The 22,869-nt window shown below is 49.3% G+C and overlaps 1 protein-coding gene across 1 annotated transcript; it reads left to right on the plus strand.

The window, feature by feature from the left end:
* The first annotated feature begins 312 nt into the window (after positions 1-312).
* On the plus strand, positions 313-6,595 carry FAM124B (family with sequence similarity 124 member B). Its single transcript, XM_009465424.2, has 3 exons — positions 313-403; positions 826-1,565; positions 4,334-6,595. The coding sequence occupies exons 1-3, from the start codon at positions 352-354 to the stop codon at positions 4,961-4,963; spliced, it is 1,422 nt and encodes a 473-aa protein (XP_009463699.2). The 5' UTR covers positions 313-351; the 3' UTR covers positions 4,964-6,595.
* The last annotated feature ends 16,274 nt before the right edge of the window (positions 6,596-22,869 follow it).

Genomic DNA, 22,869 nt, shown 5'->3' on the forward strand with positions numbered 1-22,869 from the left:
TGTAATAACCCAGGACCTGGTTTCCAGCTAGGCAGCGAGCTACCTGTGTTGTGAAGCGCGTAACTAGGAGTCAAGGTTTTTTCCCAAAGCTCCTCTTTCCTGAGGCTGATTCGTATCTGCTCTTATTGTTATCTGTTGTGTTCACATGGGTTTTTTTCCTTTTGTTAGTCTGTTTTCCTTCCTTGTTTTTAAAGACTAGCTTATCTGTGTGCCCCAGAAGGGTGTGACTCACAAAGATCACAAGCTTTTTACAACGAGCTAAAGCCCAGCCTGCCGACCACAAGAGAATATGCTGAGGTTTTCAAACACGATTGTCACATTGCATTTGCAAAAGGTGGTGATAGCAGCGAGATGCATGCCCGTGGGACGCCAGATCTGGAGCACGCGTTTCCACTGCTGCCAGGCAAGTGTACTTACAAAGTCTCCTCATCTTGGAGAATTACTGCTTTTGTGCTTCAGTGCTCTTCATCTCTGCTGCCCTGTCCTGTGAAGGACAGGAGCAGTAGGACACAGAGGTGTTTCTGGACACGTCAGTCACAGGTACGCAGTGACTAGAGCTCTAGTCTTGGAGTTGGAAAATAAGCCTTCATCTGAGCTCTGCTGTGATGGGAGTTACCTGGGACCGGTCACGTGCTGCCTTGTCACTCTTCGCCTGCCCCGTGTACATTAACTGTGCAGACCTGCGTATTGTATCTGGCTATTGCAAAGCTTGTAGAAGACTGAATTCATTCTGTCTAAGTCTTCCAGTACACCCCTCGTGTTACTGACGCTCCAATAGCAGGAGAAGGGAAGGCACCAATTTGTCTATTTTTATTTTTTTGTCAGGAACCTTTGCAATGGATGACAGAGCAGACTCTCTGATGACTGTGCATCTTCTTGCCAATTCAGGACGCTCATCACTTCTGCAGCAAACTCTGGATCGGCTTTTGGAGTGGGTCTGCCCAGACATTCGACTTTTTCTGGTGTCTGAGCGAGTTTCTCCATTGAAATACTATGAGAGGTATCGTAAGAGAAGCTGTGGCTTTCCTGGAATGTCTGTTCTCCTTTTTCTACATGAGGACTTGGGAGAAGAACGGATTTTCCAGGTCCATGAGCTCTTCCAGTGTCCGCCCTGGCGCTACCAGTGTGTCCAGATTGCTAATGGACAAAGCCACCCCTATGCCCCAGCTCACCAGGACTTCTATGGCCTGGATGACCAGATGCCTGTGTGGGGCATCAGGCGGGTGCACTGTGGCCCCGAAATCCTGCGTGTCACCCTCTACTGCAGTTTTGATAACTATGAGGATGCAGTGAGACTCTACGAGATGATCCTACAGAAAGAAGCAACTATGCAGAAAAGTAACTTCTGTGTCTTCGTGCTGTACTCAACCCAAAATATTGCCGTGCAGCTCTGCTTGAAGCAGCTGCCCATTGGGGTAGCTGCCGAGCCAAAGGAGTCATCGGCCTTGCAGTTCAAGGTGCAAGAAATCGGGCAGCTGGTGCCTCTCCTGCCTAACCCATGTATTCCTATCAGTAGCACCAGGTGGCAAACGCAAGACTATGAAGGAAATACAATTCTACTTCAGGTATGTGTCTGTGGTGCTCTGAGAGGAGGTTTTTCTTTTTTCTCTTTTTTTTTTTTCTTTTTTTCTTTTTTTTTCTTTTTTTCTTTTTTTTTTTTTTTTTTCCCCCCAAGGAAAGCAGGACTGGTTAAAAATGGAAATTAAGATTTTGCTTGGTTATGTTTTCTTTTGAATTTGTGAATATGGTAATCGGTACATGCCAGTGCTGTAATGACATTGATAAATATAAGCACAGATCCTTGGGATATTTTTATATTGTTAAATTAATATCATTAATGCTTGCCTGAAATTGAAAGTATTAATGCTTTTTTTGAGCAAACTAGTTTAGCATCTTCCCTTCCCTGCCTGAATCAAATGATTGTAGCAGCCTATTCTTTTTCTGATAAGTTGTTACATTGTAAATGTTTTCAGAAACAGATTTTTAACATCAAAAACCAGATGTATTGTAAGTACAGTATTGATACAACATTGCCTGCAATAGATGTTATGAGCTCTTGAGTCAGCTGCAGTTGGGCAAATGTGCCGAAGAAATGTGTCATAGGAAATATCTGCCTTTTCTGTTCAAGTGTGCAGTCCAGAGGTTGTGTGAATACAAATAAATAAAAACCAACAAAGACGACTGCCGAGATGATATATAGTGGGAATTCTACATGTGAGCAGGAGAGCAGTTTAGCTCAGTGTGCTTTCCTTCCACTGTAACAGTTCCTCCCATCTCTGATTATTTTTTGTTGTAATTTGGATAGTCAAAATTGCCCATCCTGTGGTTTTCCATTTTCCTTGCCGAGCTCATTTCCTACAAATCAGCTTAATCGTTCTGTTTGGCCTACTTTTATGCTACTCTGAACACTAATCCTGAGGGGGCAGCCTTTGTATATTTCTCATTCAGTATCACTTCATACACTGGTTTGCCACCCACTTGGACTGGACAAGGCCCTGAGCATCTTCATGTAGCTTTGAAGTTGGTCCTGCATAGTTTTGATAAAGAAGTAAATAAACCACATCCTCTCCTTTTTTTCTTTTTTTCTGAAGTTGCTCACTAGTTACTGTTCTATTCCATATCCTTTCTCTGAGTGTTTACGAGAGATCCCTGTTGCTCAAATTTTACAAGTTTAGTCTTAAGACTCAAGTAGGAGTCTGGAGTAGGACCATCTCCATGTGCCATGTTTCATAAATAAAGACATGAAATGTGTCTCTAGTCTTGCAGAGGGTTGGCGAGGTGGGTGCCTTGCTGTGGGCTGGTGTCCTTGGGGGTGCCATGCTCCGCAGGAACAAGTGGGATGTGCTTAGCAGGTCCTGGTCCCGTTGGCCTTGCTGGTCTGATGGGTGTCTCCTCCTTGGTAGGTGTTGGTCCATGTGTTGTCCAGCTGTCAGAGGAATGCCACTTGATCTGGAGCTTCCTGGAGAAGTTACTTTCCAAAAGCAGCTGGTCAGGCTTTGCAGACATGAAGGAGCTCCAGTAGATCCGACGCCCCCAGGGAAGGTTTTGGGACAGGCACGGCTATTTGTGTGTCCTGCATTTAGGTCACCTGCAGCAAATCTGTCGTGTGTGTGCACTAGTCCGGAGAACCCTCTGAAAGCTATGCACGAGTTGGGAGAAACTGAATTCAAGTGTAACTTTCTTGTTTCTTTTTCAAAATAGTAACGTTTGTGACCAGTGATTTCAGTTTTATAATTTATTAAAAGACAGATGAGCCTATGGGATTGTTTCACTCAAGCATAGAGTAACTGCTCAGTCGAGTGCTGGCAGTGACCATGGAAAATCCTGAGGCCATCAGCCTGTCTGCAGGGGGTCAGACCAAGGCTTCATCCTGCCCAGCTCTCTGTCCCCAGCAGCTGGTCACAGGCAGCTGCCTTGGGAGGAATAGCAAGAGGACAAGTGCATGCGTTACACCCCACCGATACACGCCGGAGCTGCCTATTTTAGGCTCAAGGGCCTTCTGAAGCCAGCTGTGGTAACCTGCAGTGACTCTCCTTTCCAAGCGCTTACCTAGTCTCCCCTTGAATCCATGTGAACTTTTTGTATTCACAAGATATCTTGGCAGGGACCTCCCCAGGTCTACTGCCACCTTCTCTTATTTGAAATTGGCTTCATTTGATGGCTTCTGCTTCTTGAATTGCAAATGGCAGGGAACGGACAACACCTATCTGTTTCTCCAAGTGGCTTATGGTTTTATGACCTTTTATCCTCTCCCTCCCAAACTGGTAGGTTTTTTTAGTTGTTTTTTTTTCTTTTTTTTTTTTTTTTTTTCCCCCAGGCTTGAGATTCCCAGCATATGTGGCTGTTCCTTTAGTGTACTTGCAGTTGTCCTCATTGTCCATTTCTGAGCCTTTCCAGCTCCACGATACTCTGTTGTGCGCTGCGGTTGAGGGACAAACACCACAGTCCAGCTGGGGGACCAGAGCTGTGCTGTGCGTGACAACATTCTCTGTTTTCTTTGGAATAAGATTTCATTTGCTTTCTAGACTGCTGTCAGGCACTGAACTGATGCTAACATGGTGCTGTCTGTCACAGAAATGAGACCCTGGGGTTACGGTCAACTCACGACTTGGAATTTGTATGTGAAGCCGGGATTGTTTTTCTCCATGTGCATCACATTATCTACATTGTTTCACCTGCCATGGCTCAGGCTTGTAAGAGTCCTGTGCTGTTCTGTAGGGGCCGGCTAACTGACACTGCAGGTGACTTCAGCACAGCCAGGCTAGGTGAGAGCATCACCTAGTGATGACAGAATGGTATGTTAATGGGGTTGTCTCCAAATTTTATTCAACAGGTTCAAGACAGCTTAAAGCCCCATGAAACAAATGCTGGGCTTTCCCATCAGCATAATAATGCAGGCAACGAAAAAATCCTGCAGGACTCTGTCCCAGCCCCTCTCCCTGTAAAGTGGGATAATCCTGGGCAGAGAAGCGGGGAGGTGAGAGCCACGAAGGGTAAAACAAAATGTGACCAAAGCGAAGCCCTCACTCCTGAGCAAGCCGGTGGTGATCTCCACAGGCACTTCTCTTCTCACAGTGGTCCAGCGACCTCCTCGTGGTGGGATGCCATCTCCCTCCGCAGACAGGTGGGCAGCGAGTGGCAGGCCTCTCTCCAGAAGAGCCGTGTTCGTCGGCAGGCAGTGGAGACCAACGTCGACACCGGGCTCGCCGTGGCGAATCCTGCGAGTGGCTGCTGCCCACTGAACCGCTTCTCCAGGGACCTGCGGAGCAGCCTCCTCCGGCCACGAGCACCCACGGATGGGGCTGGCAGTGCCATGCCCTCCCAAGACAGGACTCAGCTGCTGTTTGCTGCAGCCAAAAGGAGTGAAGGAACAGGGCAAAGAGCTTCGGCCTTCCCCTCGCAAAGACCACGAGCCAGCCCTGCAAACAGAACGGAGGACGAGGAGGAGGAATTCTTTATATGACTGAAAACAAACGTGCCAGATGGACTCATTTCCAAATGACAGCGGAGCGCTTTTGTGTGGATTGTGCCTCTTCGTGTTGTGACCGCTGATGCTCAGCTTACCTCTGTAGCTGTGACAACATTTCAGTAGTGGGTTCACCGAGGTAGACACTTACTTTCCATGGAGCGATGCTAAGGAAGCTGCAGGCAAAGCAGGAAAAATAACACTGTATTTACAGAAAGGTTTATTTTTTTAAATGCAGAATAGATTGGAAGATTATTGTGCAATGAATAGAAATAAGCCATATGACTCCTAGAGCTGTTCTAAGATGCTAAAAAATAGCCAGTGACATCTTCAGATGGGGTTAGAAGGTGCAGTTTGCCTTAGTTGCCCAGGCAGCTGGATGCCCCCAGCCATGGGGGCTCATTATCCCTTGCCAGGACATCTTGGAACAAGGTAGTGGCATGTCACAGAGGATATGCCGATTTTCCTCTGTGTTCCTTCTTGCCTCCCCTGTTGTTGGTATTTAAAAGCTATCAATGTTGTCAATTGTATGCAAGATGTGAAACATAAGAATGTTCTTTTCTTTTAAAATATTTTTGACAAAAAAAATTTCCAGAGAGACCTTTTCCCCAAATTAGCACAGTACACGCAAAAAGCAAACACTTGCAGAGAGTAGTTTGAGCTGTGTTTATGCTCCCGTAAGACCTGCTGTTGCCTATTCATATGACACTTAACAAAATAAACCCAGCAACAGGCCAGGCTTTGTTAGACCAGTGTGCAGTTATCAGCAGACAATCCTAATTGGGTTTTAATTAACAGAAGACAAGAGAAGTTAAGGGTAATGGAGGGAACTGCTGAATGCTGGAGAGTAAAAAGGACAGGAGAAATGAAGTAATGTTTCAGCAACAGATGCTGAATAAACTCCCATCTTGATAAGCAATTTTCTTTTCTCAAGTAGGATTAAGTAAATCTCAAAGGGAAAGAGATGGGAAGGGCATGACAGAGGAATGAAATTATTAAAAGAAAAGCCAAATCTGATCATACTTACCTTCCAAACAGCACAACAAAGAGGTATTTCCTCCTTCAATATATCTGAATTCTGCTTTACACAAAAGTGCGAATTTGTTTGGAGAGTGCCTTCTCATTCTCAGTTCTTAGTTCATAACTCAGGTTTGACAGGCTATGGCTTTTTGCGGCCCAAGGAGAGGCAGAGGGTGATGGGCAGCAGCAGAGCCTTCCTGCAGGGGGTTCTGCACAATTTTGGGGGGTTCAACACTTGTACGTGTGCCAACTGAACACAGCCCACGCTGCACTGCCACAGCGTCGTTACCCGGGAAAGTCCAAACCCGCTCCTTTGCTGCTGGTGGGCTGTGCAGCGCAGTGGGACTAGAGAGCGGTGCCATTGCTGGATGTCGGCTCGGGCTTTGGGAAGGCCCAGCTTTTCGGGGAAGTTTGAAGGTGCAGCCACGTTGGTCTGAAGACCTGCAGGTGGGAATTGGGCAGTCCTTGCTCTGTGCCTCCGTGCCCTCACAGCTGGCGTTGCCCTGGAAGTGGTGCTCACGTACCCTCTGATTCAGGGACTTACACCTGCAGAAAGCTGAACAGGTCACTTATTTCACTGGGCACTTACAAAACCCCTCCATGTTTTCATAAGCTCTGTAAAATTTTGAACTTTGTAATAAATCATACTGTGATATTTTACATCTGTGAGGGTGGTTATTTAATCTTACCTAGCATGCTAGAAACTTAGCCAGTGATTTTCAGAGCTGGAGAAAATGTTTGGTCAACTAGGAAAGCAGCAAAGAGGAGAGCTTGCAGGCGGGTTAGCTCTCTGGGTTCGCTGTGGTGTGTGCGAGGGTGGGCTGGGAGGAATAAGGAGAGAGGAGGGGGATTGGGGTAGGGCAGGGGTCTATAAACAGGGGGTTACAGCCCTGGCAGTGGGCATGGACAGGATAGTCGTGAACCCAGGAGTAAAGCTAGAAGTGGGATTCCTGGGAGAAACGGCTTTCAAGAGAGATTTCACAGCCTTCTCTCTACTCTCTCATGCCAAAGGTACTTGAGTGTGACTAGCATCATCTCATTTTACCTGAGAGAAAGAGGGTGCTGAAGAGGTAGAAGGTCAGTATCTGGCATGGGGGAAATGCTCCATCATTTAAAACAAAAAAGAGAAGAAAATGATACATGAGGTTCACCTGCCTGCAACAGATCACAGAAGACAAGGAATTCAATTCAAAGGAAAATTGCACTGAAAATACGCTTGTAACAGTGAGTATATAAAATGCATGTATTTTAAGTGCAGGATACACCTAGCATAAATGCTGTATTACACAGGCAGCTGTAGGGTCAGAGGGTGCCATTTCTCCCTGGATGGATTCAGTAGTGGCAAGCAAAGTTTTACATTTTCTGTAGCCTGTTCATATCTCTGCAACTTTTATTTTATGTTTCTTCCTTACATACTGTTGCCATTTCTTTCAGTTTTTGGGTTTGGTTTTGTTTTTGGTTTTGTTTTTTTTTTAAAAAAACTGACTAGTAAGAGAAACCATGGCTTGACAGGGGTCTGCTGAAGCTCTGTGCCCCAAACACCACGTAAGCAGCCAGACATGCCAGCCTCTTGGGACGGGCAGGCGTGCGAGGTGTGCGGGGTTGGCAAGGCTGGCGGTGGGCTGAGCTGGGGGCTTCTCTCTTGCCCAGTTCCTGTCACACATGCAGGTCCCAGCAAAGCACATGGGAAAACGGTCTTGGTGGAAAACTGAAGGAGTTTTGAAAGGTTGTACTCAGTGGTATGATGGTATTGCAATCCTGAATGAAGGGAAATTAGGGTTTTTTACCATCTATTTGTGTCATGCTTGATATAAATTATTTAGTCCTGTGGAGATGGTTCTGACTTGTCTTCCAGCATCAGAGTGATGGTGCTATGGATGCTGAGCTGCTGATTCCTCTGGTGGACACCTCAATGGACAGCAGCTGGGGTGGTCATTATGGGTGGGCACCCAAGAACAAAAGATTTTAATTTTCCGAGATGCATGCGTTTGTGAGGGTGGCAGGCACCCTCACGTCTGTCAGGTGGTGTCGCACCTGGGAGCATGAGCACGACCCTGGGACTCCTGCGAGTCAGGCTGTGGGTGACCCCGTTCCCAGGAGGGAGCAGAGATGCTGCCATGGCTGTGCTCAGGAAGGGATGATGGTGAACAGTCCCAGCCTGACGGGAAAGGCTTTTCTCCTGGGCTGATCACACGCTCTGGGTGACGGAGCAGGGAAATCTGTTCTTGCAGCGACAAAGCGGGAGCAGGGTGTGTGCTAAGAGCGGGAGCCTCTGGCAGCAGGAGTTAGGCGAAGCAGGAGAGCTCGCTCTGGAGTCGCCTTAACCCAACCTGCAAAGGCGGCTGCTGTTGCTTTTGTTGTTTTAGCCCCTGGCTACAGAAATGGTGTCTTTTGTCTCCTCTGAAGCAAGCAGAGTGGTATTTCTGAGGGATGGGTTGCCGGGGAGGAGTGGGAGTGCTCCCCGATGCCTGGATACATGCACAAAGGCAGGGGGTGCTCCCCCTGCGTCTGGCACCCTTCCGCGGTGCAGGCGGGCACCCAGGCAACCCCGGCCTTGGCACCCGGCCGCTGGAGTCAGTAGTGACGCCGCAGCCTTGGCCTCTTGTATTAAGGAGAAGTTGGCAAGCTTGGTTCTTTCGGGGAAGCAAGTGCTGAATGCACTCTTCTTTCCTGAGTTTTGGGCCAAATTCAGCTTTTGTGAATGCCTTGGTAAATCCTGAGGTACTCCAGCGAGCGCAGCTGGGCTTTCCAGATTTACGCTGGTGGGTCTGGGGTGGGAGATTTTCTTCTCTCAGCTCAGGCAGGATATTCTTCATCTGGGTTGGTGCTGCGCTCCGTGCCCAGGACAGATGAAGCTTCACAGCCACTTGGTGAAGGGGAAAATGTTGCATGTATCAGAAATCCTGTGTTTGTAACAGGGGCGCACAACAGTAATTGTCTCTTTAGCCAAAGATGAGTGCAGCAGCTCCAGCTCCTCTGCGGGCTGTGCTGTGGTGTGCTCTGGGCACCTACGCACAGCACACCCACAGCCTGGGCATCGGGTCTCCGTTGCCGTAAATTGCATGGGAAGGGTGCAGAGTCGCTGACTGATGGGTCCTTCTGTTAATCCGCACATAGCTGTAGCAGTAATGTAAATTTTCCTGTTACCTCTCTGCTGTATTACTTGAGTCCAGTCAGGTGCCCTGTCCCCTCACCTCTTGGTCTTTTCAGAGCTTGCCAGATCCCCTCTTTTTTTTTTTTTTCTTTGGTGTGTTGGTTGGTTGGTTGTTTTTTTAAAAATTATTATTCTTTTGTTTGTTTGTTTTCGTGTAGGCTGGCTGTCGCGGCTGAGCTGCCCGGCCCGGGTGTGCGCTGGGTCGGGTCCCGGGGGTGCGGGGCCGGGGTGCGGGGGTGGGGGGGCCCCCGGCCCGCCCGTCCCTGATGCACCAGCTCCGCCTGGTGCCCGCAAGCGGCATCTTTCCTCCCGCGGGTCCGGCGCCCTTGGGAGCGGCCTGCCCTGGGCTTCCCCGCCCCGGGAGGAGCGGGAGAGGGGCGGGGGGCTGCGGGCAGGCTGCAGCCGCGCTCTGAGTTCAGGGCCCGCCTCAGCCTTTTGATGTGGTCCCAGCATCAATCCGCCTTTTGCCCCCTGCCCCGTGTTGCACAGACTTTCACGAAGGCGCCTGGAGGCAGCGCCCCAAGCCGCTTCCCCCGCCGCGGCTGCCGGGACCGCCCCGAGCGGCGAGGCTCAGGCGGGGCTGCCGCGGCCAGGGCTCCCCGCCCGCCTCTGCCGTCCTGCGGCACCAGCTCTCCAGGCCCAGCCGTGCTCCGGTGCTGCTGAGCTCCTCACCGAGCTGCTCGTAAGCCTCTTCAGTCCCCCCCGCCTTCCAGTAATTGAGGCTTTTAATCCTCACTTTCATTAACGTTAAATTAACCTGATATATAAGAAAACAATAGAGACACTAATAACAAAGAAAGCCAATTTATCTCTTTCATTCACTTTCTCTGTCAGCAAACTAGTTAATTAGGGAGATCTGTCATGTAAGTGACAGGGAAAAATAGAGTCCTTCCTTAACGTGTTTTATTGTTTTGATGGCAGTCTCAGACAGCGATGCTCTGCAATTTTGTATGCAGTTGCTACTGTGTAGCTGCTGAGCATCCAGAAAAATTAAGATATGTTACCGACATGCTTGTTACAAAGATGTTTTGCTAAAAAGTGCTACGACAGATCAACTTTTTAGCTGTAATAACAGAAAAAAGTAAATCATTAGTTTTAACTGGGGGTAATTTCATTTCAAAGGTTAAAAAACCAGACTTCTCCCTTTTCATCAATCGTCGAGCACCAAAGGATTGCTCTTGGGTTGCCATGGGTTAATCCCGTTTCCCTTGATGGAGGCGACAGGCCGTTGTGTGATGGGGCGGGAATCAGGACCCTTGCTTTGGCGGGGCAGAGCGGGAGGAGATGCAGAGCGCTCCAGGGCCGTGGCTGCGGTCGCTCTGTGCCCCGCGGCTCGCTTGCAAAGTGAATTATGAAGCTCAAAGGCCCTCAGGCTTTGCTTTTCTCTAATAATGAGGAACAGGAGACTTCTGCTGAAATGAAAGTGAAGCCAAGGAGAGGTCTGGGCTGTGAGAAGGGAGGCAGAGGGCTCGGGGGGTCTGCGTGGCACCCTCTGCATGTGACATGTCCTTCTCTCTGCCCTGCCATGCTGGGCAGGTCAGCGGTTCACCCCTCTCAGCACAGGAGCAATGAAAGGGTGTTTCAGGACCAGGGGGATTCTCTGTGGCCCCTTTTGCCCTTGGTGCTGCAGACACTACTGGGGGGGAAGAAGGCTCCTGCCCTCCTGCGTGCCAGCATCTCCCTGCCCGTCCCTCCTGCAGACAGGCCCGGCTTTGCAGCAGCTGCTTGGGCCTGCGTGGTGAAGGTGGGAGGTTTTGCTGCTGGGTTTTGCTAGTGAACCCTAAGTAAACCTCCAAATACTAGTCACGTCGGTCTGACGGGCCAGCTGGCGTGGGACATGCAGGAGTGGAGTGGGAGCGTGCACGTGTCAGGGCTGGGGGCTCAGCTTGTACAGAGCTGCCCAGCCTGTGTGTGTTCCTAACCGGGTTTCATTTTTGTCCTCTTCTCCAGTAAGTGTTTTCATGCAAGGCTCGCCAGGACTTTTTGCTTGTCCTCAGGGAGATGAAAACTCGTTTGAACTTTACTCTCCTGGGCCCCAATACAGTAAGATCAGGAGGTGCATCCCTGCCTTGGGGTGCTGCTCGCTAGCGGCCATCAGGGACTCGGCAGCAGGAGCTTCCCGAGGACGGGGTGGTGTGCACCGGAATGACCTGAGTGGCCTCGGTAAGAAACCTGAGGGAGTACGATGCGTTCCCACTTAGCGAAGTGCCAATCTGGCTGCGGACTTTCTCCCAGCGTGAGGCTGGTTCATCCCTGCGGTGTCTCAGTGCCATGGAGGTGCTCTGCTGCTTTGTAACCCCTGCGGCCAAACACGTGGTGGAGGGAAAAACTAACGAGAGAGAACAAAATGCCTTTCAAAAGACCTGCCAGACACCTGCAGTATATTCCTCAGGGTGATAGCTCATACTCAGGCCCCTCTTCTGCCAAAGGCTTCAGCAGCAAGTGGTGTCCTGGATCTGTCCCCTTCTCGGCATCAGGTGTTCTCCATCAGCTTTATTTCCAGGAAGAGCCGCTCGTTTTCAGTGCCATATCTCAAGCTGAACACCCCAAATCCTTCGTACCTCATTGAAAAGAAGTGTCAGAGGTATTTCCCTGCCCCCAAAACATAACAGTAGGTATACAAAATAACAAAATACAACTGTCACAGTAAGCGATTTGTTTCCTGTTCCCATGTATTGGGTTTCATTAAGCACAGAGGATGCATCTGATCAAACCAGGATTAAAAATTCTGTTCTCTCTTTTACAGGAGAAACAGGGATCACACCCAGGTTTGGGAGGGTGTCTGGAGGGAAAAATCGATGTGTTGGGTAGCAGTCAGTAGGCGTCTGTGGTCCTGGGTACTGCCAGGAGGCCGTGATACTTCCACTGAATCTCTCAACCTCCTCCTTCAGCAGACTCCTCCCAACACCACAACTGCATTGCAGTTTGCTGTGCTGCTCTTCTAATGTTTAATTCTCATAATTTGAGAGAGGTTTTGAGAGGCTTCCATCTCCTATGGAGCACTTGCATTAATATTCCAGTTCAGGATCTCAGTTCTGCTGCTGATTACAGGCAAGGACAGATCCGATTCCTATTAGTGTGAATTAATATTCTTTAAGAGTCTCAAAAGCTTTCTTCTCCCCTATCACCCTCCTTCAGGCACTGGCAGCCTGGCTATGCTGGGAGGTGATTAGGTTTGTAAATTTGTTCCTGCAGACGCTCGGTGACACCATTAGTTTTCTCGTCTCACTTGTGCAGCTGAAATTGTGACAGCCTCACTTCTTTAATTGGGATCATCTCGAGTTGCATCTCAGCATCAGAAGGAGCCTTGTAGCGAGCAGGCCTGGGTAGGCACGGAGCAGACAGGAGCCACTGGGGCTTTTAGCTGTCACAGCTGGTAAAAGATTGATCCTCGTTTTCCAAAACTTGAAGATAGGATGAGAGATGCCTGACAACTGACTGGAGGTGGGAAGATGTCCCTTGCTCTGAAGCAAGCCCCCTCCTGTTGGCATAGCTGGGATTCAGCGCCTTGCTGTGGAGGAAGAAGAGAAAATCCCTTCTCCTCTTCTTGCCTTAGGTTTGGCTCGCTGCTGTTCCCTTGGGAGTGGCAGGAGAGACAGAGGGAGGAGGTGGTGGCCGGGAGCATCCCAGCCCTTGCACACGTAACTGGCTGTGACGTGCTGGCGGCTGGGATCGTCCCTGGTGGGTGCGGTGATGGGGACAAGTGCAGGTCCTGCATCATCTCTCTGCACTTGGGCGTTTGGGGTGGGAAGGAGCATAGTTGGAGCTGTGACTCCTTGATGGTGGCATGCCCTGTGCCTGGGCTACCTTTGTCTCTTTCTTCACGCAGTGGCAGCAAGTGCTCCCGCTGGGCTGGAGGGACCAAAGGTCTCTGCAGAGCTCCACGCAGCCCCGAGTCACAGCAGGGAAACACCCTGCCACCGCTGCAGGCAGCGCCTGTCAGCCAAGTGTCTGCCTTTGCTCTGCCGGCTCCCAAGTCTGCCTCAGGAGAGGGCTTTTGTGCAATGCTGGGCTGCCCTGACTGCTGCCCAAGAGTGAGCGCTATCAGAGCATCTCTTCTTGGCCCCAACTTCGTATTCCAGCATCACCACTTCTTCCCTGTTCCCTCCCGTGCTGTCCCACAGATGATGCTCATCGGGTCTCACAGCTGGTGTGCAGGAGAAGGATCCAACTGCGACCTGTGGCGTGGGGGGCAGGAAGGCATGTGGGCAGCTCTGTGCCTCTGCTGTGGGCAAAGGGCTGTGCCCTGCCGCTGCTGCGATGTTCCCAGGAGAAGGCAACGGGGTGAACTACCTGGAGGGGAGCTCAGCCTTAAATCCCAGTGTGTTTGAGCACCATTAAGGAAAAACCTTGGGGTAAGCAGCAGCGTCTGCAAGTGCCTCTTTTGATCTATATGGAAGAATTTTTCTAGGGCCTGTGAATTACTGACTGGTGGGATGGCTGACTGCAGCTTAGAGCAATAATATATTTATATGAAACAAAACATTAAACTGCAGCCTAATCTCTCCTTGGATCTCATAGTTTATCCATTTACGTCCACTGGTGGTGTGCTGCTTGGTCGGAGGTGGCAGACACGGGAAGGCTGTCATCAGTCTCCAGCTGAAGCCCACCAGACTCATGGCCTTCACAGGAGTGACTAAATCAGGTGCCTGGGCCATAAATGCTTGTCTGTGATCCTTTCCCCAGGCTGGCTGGGAACCCCATCCTAGCGCTGGCCTCCCCAAGGGCTGTCCCCGGCTGTCCCCTGCTCTGAGCTGCCCTACCGCAGCTGCAGCCATCTGTCCCCTGAGTCCATCAGCTGCAGGGGGAGTCAAGGCTGCTTTGGGGGAAAGAGGGGCAGTTTTGAGGGCTGGGAGTGGGGAGGCTGCAGAGGACAGCCCCACAGTGCCAGGAGCAGGGCTGCTGGAGCTGGGCTCCTCCAGGGGTGTGGCTGTTGGGGCAAGCACCCCAGGTCTCACGGGTGCAGTGCATGTGTCCACCAGCTCATTGATCTTGCCATCAGCGTGCGTCAGTCCTGGGCCTGGGCACACGGTTGTTGTCATTAAACACCTGCCTGTTCCCATGGACTGGTCTTTCACCTCGCTGCAGAGGGAAGGGTTTCCTCCTCCACCTTTATTGTTGCCAAAAACCGGAGCTGGGAGAGCGTGTATCAGGGTTAGAGTTGCCAGGACACAGTAACAATTATTGCCTGCCCTAGATTTTGGCAATGAGCCTGCCTGGCTTGTTGGACTTCTTTCTTCAGCTAGATACCACGGCTGAGCAAACACCACTGCCAGCACTGTGCTGTGTGCCGGGCTGTTTTCTCCAGCGGTGCTCCGAGCCAGGGAGCACAAACCCCGGCAGGCCCCAGGGAGCAGGGCTGCACGCCCTGCCCTGCCTCCCTGCGCGGGCAGCTGCCCTCTCCTGCCTGGCAAAGCGGCAGTGCAGTGCATGAGCTCTTCACTCGCTGGTGATGGAGAGATATACCTGAGCCATGGTGTTCCCATGTTGCTTTTTGAATCTGAAGCTTCATTGGCGTATGGTTGGAGTTGAAGCGTCATTTGTGTTTTTGCTTTTGCTTTACCAGAATTGGCTTAAACCGCCCCAGGGATTCTCAATTAAAACAAACAAAGGAGGTTATATTCAAGGAAACTCCCAGGACAATACGAGAGATGTAATTCTGAGTGTGCAGTGAGTACAAAGGGAACATGTTTTGGCCATCCCAGTGGCTGGGAGTTTTGTTTCCAGCCTGGCAGTGGATCTAAGCAAGCAGATCTTGGTTGTGTTCCTCTCCCTCCCTTATTTGTTGGTCATGTTAGATGGAAGCATCCTCACAGGGCGACCGCATATGTTTAGGAATGGCACCAAGAGCCGCTTCCTTCAAACGCAACTGTGGGGAAACCAGTAATGGTCACTGGGATGGGTGTAAGTAACTGGGATGAAGTAAATGAGTGTTATGAAACCTTGTGCTGTAGATCAAATGCAGCACTTCATGGCATTGATATCCCACTTCTGAGGGGCTTTCTTACCTGTTGGGTACGGTGGTTGTTGTGTTAGCCTACGTGGCCTCCTAACAGTCCAGCCAGCGCTTAAAAATGTAGATGCACTTTCCAGAAGTGAGTTGAGTTGTTGGAAGATGACTAATCAAATTGGTTCTGGCACCAACAGAAGTGTCTCGGTGGATTGGATGCCGAATGATGATGCCTGGGCTCCGCTGAGGGTCCTGCTGGGTTCCCGCTGGCCTCAGTGGGGGTGGTTTGGCCACCAGCTGGTTTCACCTGTAGGTTCAGTGGACACACTGAGGAGGGCACTGGGGTCACAGCCCCGCAGGCCACCTCCCCAAAACCTACAACCCTGACCTAAGCCAGGCTGCGAGGGTTTCCAGCCTGTCTGCATGAGCCAGGAGACCAGGGCAAGGGGTGGGATGGGAGCAGAGGTTCCCTGACAATTTCACTGTGGTTTTTCATCTTGATTTAATTCAGAGCTGCTGGGCTTTGTAGAGGGAATAGCTGACTGCAGAAATGCCTCATGCTGATGTTTACCAGATATTCTTTTTAGATGGAAAAATCATTCTGTGTCACAAGAAATTTTGCAAATGCTAGTTTCTGTTGCAAATCAGAGTGCAACTAGATTTCAAGAGGTTTAGACTTCTCACAAACTTGGAGTTTTGGCCATCTTTAGCTGCAATTCGCTGACAGCCTGCTTGAGCTGCTGAGCCACCTCATTCTGTAGCATGTGGCACAAGGTGTTAAAACAGTTAAGACAAGATATGTGCCATGGGAAGCCAAGCATTTTTTATTAAGGAAGAGCAAAACTTTTACTTCTTGTAGCTGTTTTGATTCAGCAATTGTCTTAGTGGAGACTTCTTTTTTCCCAGTTACATTGTTCAGCTCTGGTAACAACCACTGTTGTGTTTGCAAGTTTTAAGTGATGACAGGTCAAATGCTTCCCCAGCATTTTATTTCTTCCTGTGTCAGTGTGCTGGCTTTGCCTGCCTTCATCAGCACCAAGCGTTTTCTCTCCCTTGCTCCACTTGACACGTAACAGCCGTGGACAAGCCCTATCTTGTACCATGCTGGCATGGGATACGTGGTCCCTGCGCCTCCCCAAATGATCAAGGTCTTGAGGTGCCTCTCATTCAAAGAGATTGCATTCGGTGTGCATTTTGCTGGCATGAGTAAGGGGGGTACTCGACATGGGGGTCCTTAATGGCCTTCATGCTCCTTCTGTGCCCTGTGTTGTATTTGGTTCCTGGGTTTAGTTTGGAAAAAAAGTGCTGCCAGGGCATCGGTGGGAGCAGGAGGTGTGCGGATGTCAGAGGTGCAGTAGACTTGGCAGATGGGCTCATGCGGAGGGGTCACCAGGAGCAGGGATGGTGGTGTGAGGACATGCCAGGGGCTGAAACTGGCCCCTCTCCATGCACCAGGGCAGGCTGGCCACAGCACATGCCAGTAATGGCTCCTTCTTCTCCTTGTCCACATGTGCTGCCAGCACAGCCCGTCCCTGCCGAATCCGTCCGGGGGAACGCAGCACAAACAAACCCAGCAGCAGCAGCCAGTGCGACCCAAGAGGCAGCACGCATGGTAGCTGGGAGCAAAGAGCTCCCAGGATTCGGGTTTCAGGGTGGGAGCCTTGGAGTCACGGGTTGACGTCAGCCCGGCGGCCCCCTGCAATACCAGACAGCCCCGTCACGGCCAGTTGCGCGGCCGCTTGCACAAGCTGGGTTACTTAAGCTCACAAGTGATGTGGAAAGCCATGTCCCAAAGAAACCTTATGCGTTTAGTCAAAAAAAAAAAAAAAAGGAGGAGAGGAAGGAAGGAAGGAGGACCTGTAAAACACTTTCCTCCAATGTCTCGCAGATTCACAGCCCTTGCTCCACTCATCCGGCTGCTGGGTTTTATTTTCAGCTGTCTGATTCATGAGAGCCTGTCTAGGAGCGTTTGGAAGCGTGCGGACTGCTTCCGTCCCCCCCGGTGACTCACGCCATCCATGGTGAGCCAGCCAGGTAGCACTTCCACAGCCTTGCTCCCCGGGGAGGGCAGGAAGGGGTGTTGGGAGCGTGGGGGCTGCCCGTGCCCCGGAGCTGCTGCTGTGCTGCCTGCCCAGGCGCCTGTGCGGTTTGCTGCAGTTGGATAGCATGCAACTTAGCAAAAACAGAGCGGGATGGGATTTTTCCAGGTTTAACTTGAGCTTTTCTTGATTCTGGTGTAACCGTGAGATTTGATGGACTCCTGTGTTTTCCACGTTCTGCTGTGCTTTTATGGCAGGAGCAATGACAAGCCTCAGACCATCATAAAAACCTGATTTTGAGTTGTTTGTGAAGGAAACTGTATTGACAACAAAAATATTATTTGGGAAGTATTGCAAGGCCAAGGTTGAATGGAGATCTTTTCCCTCCACACCCACCGCAGAGATCTTGGACCTCCGAGAGGCGGGTGAAGACGGCAGTGATGGCTGCCCGCAGTGCATGGAGCGGGTGGCCTCCTGGACACTTGTCTGGATTTCTCAGTGGCTATTCTGGGTAGGATTTGCCTGCAAGAGAATCTATCATGGTTTTGATTCAATACGCAGTAACTGCTTGGAGGGTGATTATTTGAGAGCATTTGTTCTATATGTTTCTCCTTTGTGTTCCATCTTGCTTGACCTACACACAGAAACGCACGTTGGCAATCTCAGCCTATCCATCTATTATCACTAATGGTCCAGCATGTGTTTTTACTTTACGGAGGATTGCAGTGTTGCTGATGGTAATGGGAAAGGAGATGTTATGGGTATGCAGCAGCCCCTTTTAACATCTACAACATCTTGGCCAATTTTTAAAAGCCAAAGAAATCACCCATTGTATGTTCTAAAAGCTATTTGTCTGTAATCTTAAATTGTAATAATAATAATAATAACAACCTTGCTGATACAGAGGATGTGTGGGAGAAACAGGCCTCCTTGAAAATTTCCTACAAGGCTTTGCCAAGCTTGAAGTGATTTTTTTTTTTTTTTTTTTTTTTTTTTTTTTGTGACTGAAAGCCATTTCTCACAGCGGTGGGTAGCAGTTCCAGCTGCGACATGTCAGAGCCGAGCACAGAATCAGGCTCTGGAGGCAGTGCGGCTCTGTGCTATATCCTTTTGCAAAGTGTGTAGGAGGCAGCACAGTAATTTCCCCCGAAATGTGGGAAATGAAGCCCTGCATGCGATTGCCCTTTCGTCCAGCAAGGTGTCAGCAGAGCAGTCCCATCCCCTCCCAGCCCAGCTGTGCCCAGCTTCTGCATATCTGCAGCTCGCAGAGCTCAGATTTGTGCTCAGCCTTTCCTCAGAAACTCCCAGTTCATCCAGCACGGAGACTGAAAATCTGCTCATCTTGCTGGAAAGGATGTAATGCACCAGCTTGCTCCAAAGAGATGGCAGGTTAAAACTTGGTTACCTCTGCGGGACCATGGAGGTCTCAGCTGCATAAATTTAATTTAATGCCTTGAACCCCAGCACGCGCGTGGGTGTGCAGGGCAGGAGCGTGAGAGCTGGCGGGGGTGCAGAGCGCGCCCCGGGCTCCAGCCGCCCCTGGGATGCTGTGCCGCGGCACAAAATTGATGAGATTGTCATAGGCGCAGCCGTGTGGTCACGGTTGAGGAGGTGCTCTCGTCCCCAGCCCCTCTCCCGGGGCTTCCAGCCTCTCCAGAAAATTACCCTGTAGAGTGTCATTTCTCATGCTTATTCTTAGCCTAATGGTGTGTAGTCAGTTTGGGTTTTGGAAGTTGAATGAAAGTCAATTCATTTGAGTTTAAAAATTCAGTCAATCGGATGTGGTTGGGTGAGTTGTTTTTTTCTTTCACCTCATGTTTCATAGACATTTTGGTGGTAGGCACTGTGAGCATTAGGGCCAAAGTGATCTAAACCTCTCCACTGGGTAGGAAAACAGTATTATTCCCATTTTATTCAGAGGGAAATGAAAATAAAGGGATTTTATACAGCTTGCCCAACATCACAGGGAGACTCCCTTTAATAAAAACCAGATCTCTCATCTCTTAATCTTACACATTAACTACAACAACATCCTTCTTCCTTAATCCTCCTTTCATACACTTCAAAACTTTGCACTAACAGTTTGTTTTTATTGGGCATGGCCTTGATAAGTGATTTCTTTGAACAAATTCACTGGCTATTGTTCAGTGATAATGAGCTGGCTTAACGTAAATTCAACAGCATGCCAAGACTTTACACCTGAATGGGCATCCAGAGGTCTGAACCCTATGTCTGATATTTGAAAAAAATCCCTGTTATTGTTTGGAAAGAAGGATGAGAACAATTAGGAAGAGGACGAATGCAGATATAAGGCATACATGCAAACTGCAGTGATCTTGGGTACTCAGGCTGGTTTCTCTGTTTTCTTATGCTGTACCACGCTCCCTGTTTCAGCGTTTACAATTCCTCTTTGTCAGAGGGATGGTGAGACGATGATGTTGCCTTTAATCAGGGATGCTGGGGGCTGAGAACGTCTCTGTGAAGGCTGGTCAGCAGAAGGGAAGGAAATTTTGGCATCTGTAGGAGGAGAAGGGGCTTTTGGATGACAGTGAAGAAGTCCTCCTCCCTGCTTGGAGGAACGATGAGCTATTTAGTGCATCTTTCTTCCATCTAAAGTAGGAGCTGGGAGGCCAGCTAGACTACAGTTAAGGCACTTCTTGGTGAATCTGGGCATTGCCAGACAACAGGGTATCTCAGAGGGATGTGAATGGTGGGATCAGAAATAACTCATGAATGTTTTTATCTCCATGCTCATTACGTGTTTACCTGTGTTAATGGAACTATTGCTGTCTTTTTCCTGCCTTTGGAGGTGCTTATTACTACAAGCTGCTGGAAGATCTGGGGAGGTGGATGGTCCTACTTTGGCAGGAGCATTGATTATGCTTGGAAATTAAGTTCTAGCAGCACTTGAAGTCTTTGCCCTTTCCCTCATCAAGAAGCGCTTGTTACAGTTGTGTACTGTACAGTGATTTGGATACTAGGGAGGCAGATCCTAAGATATCTTTGCTGTGCTCATCTCTTGTGGGTTTAGGTCAGTCAGCTAATGTATGGTTGCTGTTGCCTTTTAGAAGTTATACAACTGCAGTAGGCTTGCTGCCTCCTTCATGTGCTCTGGTGCTGAGCAAGCCCGACGTCCACCCCTGGGTGCTCTCCTCGGCGTGCAGACAGGGAGTGCTCATTCCCAGGCTCCTACCTGCCGGTGGCAGAAAACAGATGCTGATCCAGCAGCACTGGGTATTGGGAATATCGGGGCTGCCCCCGCTCACGTGTTGCCCTGCAGAGTTGTGTTGCGCTGCTGGTTCTGCAAAGCATTACTGTAACTGATTTTGTTTGTTGCTCACCATAATGTTCTCCTGGGATCATAGATTAGGCAGTTTTGCTTTGCTCTTTTTTCAGTTTGGTTTTAATTACTATTTGACCTCCTTGCTGCTGGTTCTCTTCTGCACTTGCTGTATTGTAGTCATTTTGCTCTGGGCTGTATTCTGAGAAAAACTAGGACATACTCAGTGCCTTTGGTAGATGTTATGCCTGGAAGGTGGCCCAGTGCTGTAAGAAATGCTCCTGACTGAGTAATAGAAGCCAAGAAATAAAAAGTTATGATAGCATTCCAGTTAAAACATGGGAGTACCTTATACAATTTCAAAGTGGCTTAGCCTGTGTCATCACAGTACCAAAAGAAAGGTGGGTCCAGAGTACTGCTGTTCCCAGGAGATGGTTGGTTGTATAAATAATCACTCGAATTAGGAGTTTTCAGTGACAGCCTAAAACCACACCTTCTGTCTTGCCTACGTCCTTTGCTAGTCTAGCTGGCAGACAGGCCATCCCTCCTCTATAGGACTTACGTGCAAAGGATATCGCTGTAGGCTCAGTATTTATCAAGAGACAAGGCATTGCCAGACTTTTTCTAATGGGTGTAGTTTTGCATCTGATGTTCTGCTCTGCTTTCTGTGTCCGTATTTGTTTAAATCTCTTCCATGTGTGTTTCCCAGAGTGATAAGATCTCAGCGGCACAACCTCAGCAACAACAACTGAATTTAGCCCATCATCTTTCAAAAGCCTCTGCTGTCAGCAGCAGCCAGCGGTTCCTCCTCGCCGGGTGGAGGAGCTCCCTGGGAGAGCTGCCTGCAGCGACGTGCTCCGCAGGGATCGCGCTCAAGCAGCAAAGCTGGAACGGGCCATCCGTGAAGGCAAACAGCTGAGAGCGAGTGATGGAAATGTTAAATGAGATATGGTTGTGCCTTTTAAACCCTCATCTGAAGAAGTTAAAATGTTTGTACAAGGTAAACAAATACCGTTTCTCTTAGCCCAACATTCAGACGGTGTGACGGTCATTACCTCCAAATCAGAGTTGTGGGATATGCAGCAACTTACTCCAAAGCTCTTGGTTTTACCCAAGAGCTGAAATATCTACCCAGAATAACAGGGATCTAGGTGGGTAAAGGCAATGACGAGAGAACCTTTGGTGGAAGTGCCTAGTTTAATTGGGATTTGCTCGTGAATTAGGTGAATTTATTGCCTAAATCAGCCAGGCTCCAGTGTGCTTTTGTCAGTGTGACTTCTCTTGGCAAGAACTCGGTTTTCTGCTATATGTTTGTAAAGTTCTTCGTTTAACAGGGCTCTGACTTGCTGGTGATATTGCTCTGTGAAGGGTGAATATTGAAGTTTTATTGTCTAGTGCTGAACAGGCATAAACTTGATATTTTATCATCCCTACTGAATTACTCTTAGAATGTTGTTGAATAAAATACTAACTTGTCAGCATTACTTCATTTTTATTGTATTTGTGCATCGAATCTAACCTACAGACAATGGTGAACTTCGCACTGTGCTGTCGAAATGCTCCTATTCTGTGTCTTGTGCTTTTTTAAACAAAGCAATCTGCGAAGTGTTTATCTAGAGGCATAAAAGCCCTCCTATAAATTGATGCATATCCCAGCTTTATAAGACTTGCATATTAATTTGCTTATTTTCCATCTGAACAAAGGATCTCAGGAACCCACAAACATGGTCAGAATCATCTTGATCCAATTTGCTACATAGTTTTGCTTGACTGTGCAGATGTCTTCTGAGTGTTTGGCAAAAGAGGGGTCAAACCTTCTATTTGGGCCTACTATTTCTGGAAAAAACCCTTATGTCTTTAATCCTTTTTGAACACGAATCTTCTGAGAGCTTATTTTGATTTATTAACCTGATTATTTGAACACAGAGAAACAATCTGGAACTGCAACCTTCGTTCAGGAAAGTGCATACTCAAGTATTTCTGCTCTGAATCCCTCCAAGCTCAGTGCAAAGTGTGTGAAAGACCCTGATGTGCACAACAAGGCTCTCCAGAGACACACGTAAGTGTATGCACCTCCCTCTGCAAGGTTTAGGTATCGTTGGCTCTTGTGGTCTGCATGGGGTAGTGGGACCTGCACCATGCAGTTACCCAAACAAGGTCTGATGGAAGACTCTGGTTGTATTGACGGACCTCTCTATGGCTGAGGAACCCCAGCCTGGCCAGCATTGCATGGGGCTCTCTGCACTGGAGTAGCGTTGGCACGGGCTGAGCTCACTTGGAGACTGCAACAGGGCACTGCGCTGCATGTACACGCTGGCCATTGGCGGGGTTGCTGTCTTATCAAGAACAACCGGGTTTCGGGGGATGTCACCCCACGCAGCTTCATTACATAATCATCTCTGTCTCTCCGAAGACGACCTGGAGATCGCTTCTTCCTACGTGCTTTGGGAACGTGTGGTG

This window comes from Nipponia nippon, unplaced genomic scaffold (genome assembly GCF_047370975.1).
Source record: "Nipponia nippon isolate SJK-2023a ecotype South Korea unplaced genomic scaffold, ASM4737097v1 scaffold_7, whole genome shotgun sequence".
NCBI classification, from domain to species: Eukaryota; Metazoa; Chordata; class Aves; order Pelecaniformes; family Threskiornithidae; genus Nipponia; species Nipponia nippon.

What these genes read in the sequence shown, in the direction of transcription:
- FAM124B (XM_009465424.2), top strand. Translation starts at nt 352, where the DNA reads ATGCATGCCCGTGGGACGCCAGATCTGGAGCACGCGTTTCCACTGCTG. An exon ending in CGCGTTTCCACTGCTGCCAG is followed by an intron (nt 404 to 825) that starts GCAAGTGTACTT and finishes TTTTTTTGTCAG; the next exon opens with GAACCTTTGCAATGGATGAC. An exon ending in GAAATACAATTCTACTTCAG is followed by an intron (nt 1,566 to 4,333) that starts GTATGTGTCTGT and finishes TTTATTCAACAG; the next exon opens with GTTCAAGACAGCTTAAAGCC.